The sequence below is a fragment of the Plasmopara halstedii genome, assembly GCF_900000015.1.
Source record: "Plasmopara halstedii genome assembly, contig: Scaffold_3109, whole genome shotgun sequence".
NCBI lineage: Eukaryota > Oomycota > Peronosporomycetes > Peronosporales > Peronosporaceae > Plasmopara > Plasmopara halstedii.
The window spans coordinates 690,738-699,052 of NW_020190012.1; the positions used below are offsets into that span (position 1 = coordinate 690,738).

Below are 8,315 nucleotides of genomic sequence, written 5' to 3' on the forward strand. Positions count from 1 at the left end.
CTCTGCAGACGAAATCGTATTGTTACTACTTCAAAGCCTTTACGGTAGATTATGGAATCGGTTACTTAGTACAAAATTGATCGATTTGAGATTGAAGCAATCGATCGTTAAACCATGTTTACTCTATAAGAAAGATGATCGTGGAACATTACTCGTTGGAATATACGTGGATGATTTATTGGTCACTGGGATCAATGACGACTTAGTGAACGAGCTGTTTGATTCGCTGAAAAGCTTACAAATTAAGGACTTGGGAGAAGTTAACAAGTTCTTTGGAATGAGAATCATCAAACACGAAGAAGATTATTTTCTCGATCAAGAAAACCTTATTGGTGAGCTTTGAAACCAATATGGAATGAATGACGCAAAAATGACAAGAATTCCAATTGATTCTGGGCATTCACATATCGAATTCAGCCCCAAATTGCACGATCTAAATAGGTTTAGGTCACGAGCGGGGAGTATTTTGTGGATTTCGCGTTGCACGCGTCCAGACTTGTCATTTGCCGTTCATAAGATGACGAGAAGAACCCATGGATAAGGGGACAAGACTTACAAATTGGTAAAAGAATTCTACGATATTTAAGGGAAACAAAATGTTTAAAGTTGAAGATGAGAAAGCAAGAGCGAACTGAAGACTTACCTGATGGTTTTATCACCGGCTACAGCGATGCAGACTTCGCTGCGGACACTGAGGACCGCAAATCCATGATTGGAGGAGTAATATTTGTAGAACGGTGTAATGTCGGATGGATATGTCAAAAACAGACATCAGTGTCGCAATCAACGGCAGAGTCTGAATTCATAGCGGCATCGGTCGTAGCAACCGAATTACATGAACTTTACAATATGTTGGATGAAGTTGGCATTCAAGGGATCCATAACTGGTTACTCTTTGTCGATAACCAAGCAGCTATAGTGCAATTGAAAGAAGAAAGTTCGACATCTAAACTCGAGCATGTCGATATACGCTATAAATATGTACAAGAACGTATCAGAAACGGAATGTTAGAGGTGAAATACGTACAGAGCGAAGAAATAAAAGCCGATTTAATGACAAAGGCTTTGTCGGCGAATAAACTTGGAGAACTCCGCGCGCTTTGTGGCCTCGTGGACGATGTAAAGCACACCGAGGGAGGAGTGTTGGAAACAAGTTAAGGTTTCATAACCAGGAGGGGTTATGAAACTCTCAACCATTTGCATGACTACACAGCTTCAAGCATAATACATTTACTTGGAAACTCACCTTCAAACCACCAGGTCCTTCCTTCCTATCTGTCATTTACAGCAATTTGCGCAGAAGTAGCGTATCGGGCCACCGATTTAGTTCAACAGATACCACCGCTCTATAATGTTCAGCGGGGCGTGCGGTTTGGAAGAAACGCTTCTCTACATGCGGGAAAGTAAATGGGCTACAAAGTGGATGGAGTTAGAAAAAATTGGAGTTATATGGAGTGATCTGGAAGCACGTCATAAGATATTTGCGAAAAAAACATTTCTGTCTTCACCTCAAGTCATGATATATCAAAATAATTTCGTTAACCAAATTTGAATTGATGTTTATGCTTGTCAGAAAGCCAAATCGTAAGTTTTGGATGGCAAGAAATACCATGCAGAAAGACCCAGCTTGATTAATGTTTAAGGAGAAGACCTAAATGCATATCCAAAACGTCAATAGATTATATCTGAGTGATGAACGGAATACGCACTGGGTCGACCAAGGCAAATGCTTCATTTCCAGAGAGAGTTAGTGCACCCATGCACTTGATGACCGCGACACATCCGGACATCGCATTCGCAGTGATTTTTATAAAGCGTTTGCTCGAAAATCTCAAGTCGAGCAATAGACCGCATTTTTTGATATCTACAACCACTAAATCCCACTACATTAATTTTTTGCTTGGACGCCCGCATATTCTCTGATACAGATAAGGCTGGCGATCTCTTCGACCGCAAGCCAACTTCAAGCCACACGGATCTGCAGATGAGCGCAACTGTGAGTTGATAAAGCAAGAAACAGTCGAGCATATCACTGTTTATAAGCGAGGCGGGCCACGTTGCGCAGCATCTGTTCATTAAAGAAGGCAAATTATTTCACCCTCTACTTCGAGAGTTTCTTTGGCAGCAGCAGGTGAATCAGAACCTAATCTCAAAATTTGCAACGATAGTCTGTCGAGCATTAGAACATCGTGAATCATGGACCCGCGAGCACATCATCATCTTGAGGCATCGTGATGAAGCCTAACATGGTGAAGTCGAGCTCGAGATTTTTGTGCTGCTGGCAAAGGTGATGAAAAAGACCATGCCAGGATTGCGTCGCAAGTATTTTCTGCCGACCTACGTGTTCGTATCAAGGTGGCGCATTAAGGTTTGTCAGTTTAATCCAATTGTGCGATTATTATCGTACGTTAGTCCACCACGCGTGATCGGGCGTGTGTGATGATTGGACGGGTGCTCGTTGACTGGATGACCCGAATGCTTGGTTACAGACTGGCTTGTAAGCCCATATAGACCGATCCCCTTTAAATTTCTATTCTTCTCCACAAGTGAATTCGCTTCGGTCATACCGTGCTCATCCCATTGCCTTCGCTTCTGAACAATCATCTATATTCACCAATACAAAGAAGCCTGGCTGCTCACAACTTCACGCAAAGTACGATGAGAGTGATGGCTTGCATAAGCACCATGGCTTGCTTTGGCTCATAGTAGGCTTCCAGAATGAGTGACTTCTAAAGAAAAACTGCAGCTAAAAGGGCAGCTTTTGGTGTGGCTTAGTAAATGATATTGTTACTCATCGATTTTCGGGGAGAGTTACCTCGATCTCCTCCACCTATTTTTCCACTCGTTAAATGCTCAGATAAGAATGTTAAGTTCGGCGATATTTTTTGAGCCGCAGCCCTTATGCCACTAAACTCGAAACAATTAAGCGCAGGAATACGCTTCGTAGGAATTCCATCCTGTAAAGTTTTCGAGGTGATATGCCAAACGGATGTCCCGGTCCTCAAATTGCGATTCTTGGTAAGTGCAATTTTAACAGATTAGTTCCCTCTGGTGGCTGTACTGTTGAAAGGCGATTCCTAACGGTTCTCCTCACGTTCAGTCCCTAAATTCGCTTTATTAACATAACATGGGTCAGAAATTTTATAGCCGGACGGTATTTGCCACTTTTTAAATATAATGTTTGGATTTGTAATATTTTACATAGCAATAAGCCCAACGTTTTATTTTTTGGAATATGAATGTTATTCTTGAATGCGAAGTTTTGGAGAAAGATCTTTCCCACAAAAAACAAGTGTCTAAGAAATGGGTCAGGGCCAGAGCGGTCTCCCTCGCCAGACGCGCGAGGAAGCTGCCAAGAAAAAGGAAGATGCGGCTAAGCAAAAGAAAAAAAAGTTTGAGCCCCGTGGAGGTGCCATGACACGCAAACGCCGCAAGAAAAAAGGCCCATCCGCCGCCGTGCGCATTCCGACCGTGTACCCAACGGCGAAATGCAAGCTGCGCCTTCTTAAAATGGAACGAATTAAAGACTTTTTGCTGATGGAACAAGAATTTATCCAGAACCAAGAGGTTATGAAGCCTAAGCAGGAAAAAGACGAAGAGGAACGTTCCAAGGTGGACGATTTACGTGGCACACCTATGGGTGTTGGCACGCTCGAGGAGATGATCGACGACAATCATGCCATTGTGTCCTCATCAGTAGGTCCTGAATATTATGTGGGTGTCATGTCGTTTGTGAATCAGGATATGCTCGAGCCTGGGTGCTCGGTATTGCTGCACAATAAGGTCATGTCGGTTGTAGGTATCCTGGCGGACGATGCGGACCCCATGGTGAGTGTTATGAAGGTGGACAAAGCGCCTCTTGAATCGTATGCCGATATTGGTGGACTTGAGTCACAAATTCAGGAGATCAAAGAGGCAGTAGAGTTACCACTTACACACCCAGAGCTGTATGAAGGCATCGGTATCCGTCCGCCTAAAGGAGTTATTCTATATGGTGAGCCAGGTACAGGCAAAACGTTGCTGGCAAAAGCTGTGGCCAACCAGACATCAGCGACATTTCTTCGTATTGTCGGATCCGAGCTCATTCAAAAGTATCTTGGCGACGGGCCGAAGCTTGTTCGAGAAATGTTCCGTGTCGCAGACGATCACGCGCCCTCTATAGTATTCATCGATGAAATTGATGCTGTCGGAAGCAAGCGTTACGACTCAAGCAGCGGGGGTACTCGCGAAATTCAGCGTACGATGCTTGAGTTGCTGAATCAACTGGATGGATTTGATGAGCGTGGTGACGTAAAAGTTATTATGGCTACAAATGCCATCGAAAGTCTTGACCCCGCTCTGATTCGTCCTGGACGTATTGACAGAAAGGTGAGTACTATCATACGATTTCCTGCATTACATCAAAATTAATCTTACAACTGAATCCTTGCAGATTGAGTTTCCGCTACCAGACATAAAGACCAAGCGTCGTATTTTCGGCATCCACACTGGTCGCATGAGTCTAGCAGAAGATGTGGATCTAGAAGAGTTTGTCATGTCTAAGGACGAGCTTTCTGGAGCTGACATTAAGGCTGTTTGCACGGAAGCTGGTTTGCTTGCTTTACGCGAGCGCCGTATGCGTGTAACACAATCAGACTTTCGGAAGGCGAAGGAGAAAGCGCTGTACAAGAAAAAGGCGAACATTCCTGAAGGCCTCTACCTGTAATCCGATGAATACAATTCGCGGCTTTGATTAGGTCGAGAAATGGAAGAGCAAAAGAGTTTGTTATTGCTCTTTGATAGGGTACTACGTGACACCTCAAATTTGGACGCTGATCTAACACTTGTTTGTTGGGTCTTGCCACTTGAAACTAACACTTTTTATAACTATTACAGCTAGAAGTGGAAACATCGTAGCCATTAGATTCGATTTTTTACCTTCCTGGCAAACCAGGCAGCCAAGATATGACGGTAAAACTGGATCTGGCTGCTATGATATTTGCGTCTGTATACCTGGACGTAACGCAAAGCAACGGTCTTTTAAATACTCCACAGGTCTTTTTGGTGGCATTTGAGCTCATCGTCACAAGCCTCACATCAAATCGATTTGCCAAGTTCACGAGATTAATTCGTTGCGTCTCCAGCAAGACTGAACGCCTTTTAGCTATGGGAGTTTTCATGGCCTTGTTAGTGATCGCGTCGAGAACAGACAGTGCACTGCTAGTCGGGTCGTCAAAGCCATGGCGTCGCCAGTTGTATATGGCGTTGGCCCACTTCATCATACTTTTTGAAGTGACTGCGGCGAAATAGTAAGACTTTTCGCACTTGCCTGCCGCCACAAATGCGCCTGCCTGATCGTTGCGCTTGACTTCGAGTGTGTGCACCGCAAACCGGTTCGGACACACGCCGGCATTGTCCGTGTATAGTGGTTGCACTCGAATGCGGTGCCTCGTGAGTCCTATAGACTCATGCAGCATTCCACCTGGCTTGTCGAAGCAGTGCAACATGCCATGCTCCAGTACGCAGAATTGTACTTTTGCGCTACACTCCTTGGTAAAAACGAGCAGATAGCCTTCCATCTATTTGTTGACGGTTGAGCTTTTGGTGGTGACAGGCCCTTAAGCAGTCAGTTTCTTTAACAAAGCCGAATGCAGTTCTCAACGCAGCGATTGACGCTCTTCTTTGGTATTCGCTAGGTCTTGCTCGAATGTCTATAGGTATTCAGATTATATATACCTTACCACATGTTTACTGTAATGTGTAGTAAGTAATTGGGTCCATATTTTTACTCAGCTGTCGCCCGTCGTGCCTTGAAAGTCAGCTCGAAACATGGCACACGTGCGTCGTTGGCACGTCTGCCTGATATAGAGCTGCACTCGATCTTTATTGTTTTAATTATCAGAAAAAATAGCAGACAGCACATACATCAGATAGAACAATACGACAAGCAAAAATCAAACGGGCAACGCGCTACGAAGTGCTCTACTAACATTTACTGTAAGGCCTTATATTTCATAAAGTAGCCTGAACTTCACCGCATTGTTCTTGGCGTAGTGAGGACTGCATCCATTAGCTTGCCTTTACAACAGATAGAATTGCGGCCTTAGCAATCACCGCGATGTGATTGCACAAATTGCAAAGCTTTGTATCAAGACGAATCATTTCATCTGGCTCTCAATTGTCGACTTCATCATATTTAGTACCTTTATATCATCATTTCCCACCAAAAATGATTCATATAGATCTCCGTCGTATCTAGACTTGTACACTGTAACATCAAGTCGACAACATTTTCATCTCAGATTGCCGTGAATGTGGATGTGGAATGCCGAAGCAAATAGCCTCATGCACTGAAATACAAATCAGCTTGGCAAGTGGTGCAAAATTTAGATATGATGAATTAACATCACAGCCTGTGTACGCCTTGTGCAGGATCGTATATATTATTTATGAATAAAGCGCTTTCGACAATCCACTGGTCGACATGGCGGCCTTCTAAGCCTATAATTTGCTCGGTCTTCCGGTTGATCAATGTCCGATACCACTCCAGGTCAAAGCTTACCTGTTTGACTATATTTGTTAAGGACGCCGCCGGGTCTACTCCTCATGATAGAGTTCTTAAATACCTTATGCAATCGTCAGACGTCTTCATCGCACTGCTGCAGGTAAAAGATGCTCATAATCGAAGGTGTACCGAGTATTTTTGTCGGTCAGGCACACGAACAAACCGTTTTTGCGTTGTTACGTACGCATACTGCAGTTGAGAACCCTCAAATCCTATATTACTAACAAGTACAAGTGTCCAGGTGAAAAGCACGCGAAAATGAATGGCATGATGGCACCATGCTCATCATGGCTACATTTTACGACTTGGACTATGCTTAATAAAGCAGAGATACTAATGTTGGTATCGTCGACGAACAAACAGACAGAGGTAGAGATGATGCCTCTGTCAAAAAAAAGTTTGACCATGCATATCGAGAAATGGACATAGACCACAATTGATCCAAAGTTGAAGTGGATGCTTACGAAGCTTGTCGAAAGTTTACACCTTATAGGCCGATCGTCTTTTGTTTATATTTTGAAGATTCCAAAGAAGACATACACTAAGTAGAATAAAATTGAAGAATTTCAGAAAGCTGAACCGTTAGATTGACTGGATGGTACCGCAGAGCGAACAGCTGTTATGATTGTCAAAGATAAGTTGGTACTTGAGTTACAATTCCGACTCATTTTATTATACTTTGCTTTATTCATTGAGAACGGCATTCGAGGCTTCGATAACGAGCAAGACAGATGTGTCGTGCAAAGTCGACTTATCGCTATTTTGAGTCATACAACCTCTTTGTGTTATTAAATATGTCTATTGGAAGAACACAGAAAACCTGTCCATTCAGATAGATGATGACGCTGAAACGCTACTTGTTAAGCTGTCGTCGATGGAGATTTTTTCATGCAAAGTTATGCTGCCATTTCCTTTTGAAACAATACGAATGCCCCCATGTCGCAATCCTGGAGTAGAAGCAGCTTAGAATTTGACTACAATTATCCATGCTAGTCGACTGCACAGCCTATTACTTGACTGTACTGTCGAGCAATCAAAATTCATATGAACATGACCGATTTTAGCAAGAATTACAGGCGAGGGCGAGTACTCACATGATCGTCGACGTTGTGCTTGATATTTTGCAAAGCCATGCAGTAATAGAACTGTCTAAAGAACGTCATTATTCTGGACACAAATCGGGACGGTCAATGTGCTAGATATCGGAGTATCCTAGCTGTCAAACACCAAAGGTGCTTTAGATAGGAGTCCCGACCGTAATTTGCAGGCTGAACGAAGAGTGGCACGAAACCCTGCCCAAGTATTGAAGAAGTCGCTGCATGCCAAGAGTGGCATGGTCGGACAAGGTCTGATGCATCTTGGACAAGGCCCTTCTGATGCGCGTGGAGTGGCACGTTATTCACTGGACAAAGACTGCGAAAATAGCAGCTTTTCGTCGGATGTCGTTAATAAAATCAAGGCACCGATGACACTGAGTGCGTGTCTCCACCGGTCTCGATAAGACGTAAAACCTCTATAGAGAGGAGACGGCGATGCCGTATGTGATATGCAAGACGCAGGCTTCCGTTTCTATATATTTAGAGGATTGTTCATTGTTGACGACGGAGTACTCCTCCCGACCCAGGCCGCTCATGGCGAGCGTTAAGATCGTCGAGGGTAAGGATGGAGAGAATCTTCTGCTCTGGGTGAGATAGGCCAAAATGGCTATGACATCCGCCATGCTCCAGAACGAGCAACAGCGCGTGGCACTAGCTATCTCCAAGCTCGGGAC

At 43.9% G+C, this 8,315-nt stretch overlaps 3 protein-coding genes across 3 annotated transcripts; all 3 read left to right on the forward strand.

The window, feature by feature from the left end:
* Nucleotides 1-612: 612 nt before the first annotated feature.
* PHALS_07465 (FOG: Transposon-encoded proteins with TYA, reverse transcriptase, integrase domains in various combinations) lies at nt 613-1,158 on the forward strand (the record flags this gene model as incomplete). Its single annotated transcript, XM_024720932.1, has 1 exon — nt 613-1,158. The coding sequence occupies one exon, from the start codon at nt 613-615 to the stop codon at nt 1,156-1,158; it is 546 nt and encodes a 181-aa protein (XP_024586082.1).
* Nucleotides 1,159-1,351: 193 nt separating this feature from the next.
* Nucleotides 1,352-1,588, forward strand: PHALS_07466 (uncharacterized protein; the record flags this gene model as incomplete). Its single annotated transcript, XM_024720933.1, has 2 exons — nt 1,352-1,513; nt 1,574-1,588. The coding sequence occupies 2 exons, from the start codon at nt 1,352-1,354 to the stop codon at nt 1,586-1,588; spliced, it is 177 nt and encodes a 58-aa protein (XP_024586083.1).
* A 1,715-nt stretch (nt 1,589-3,303) lies between these two features.
* On the forward strand, nt 3,304-5,289 carry PHALS_07467 (26s protease regulatory subunit 4; the record flags this gene model as incomplete). The annotated part of the gene is made up of 4 exons (XM_024720935.1): nt 3,304-4,368; nt 4,433-4,701; nt 4,783-4,825; nt 4,897-5,289. 4 exons carry the CDS (start codon nt 3,304-3,306, stop codon nt 5,287-5,289), a joined length of 1,770 nt encoding a protein of 589 aa, XP_024586084.1.
* Nucleotides 5,290-8,315: the final 3,026 nt, after the last annotated feature.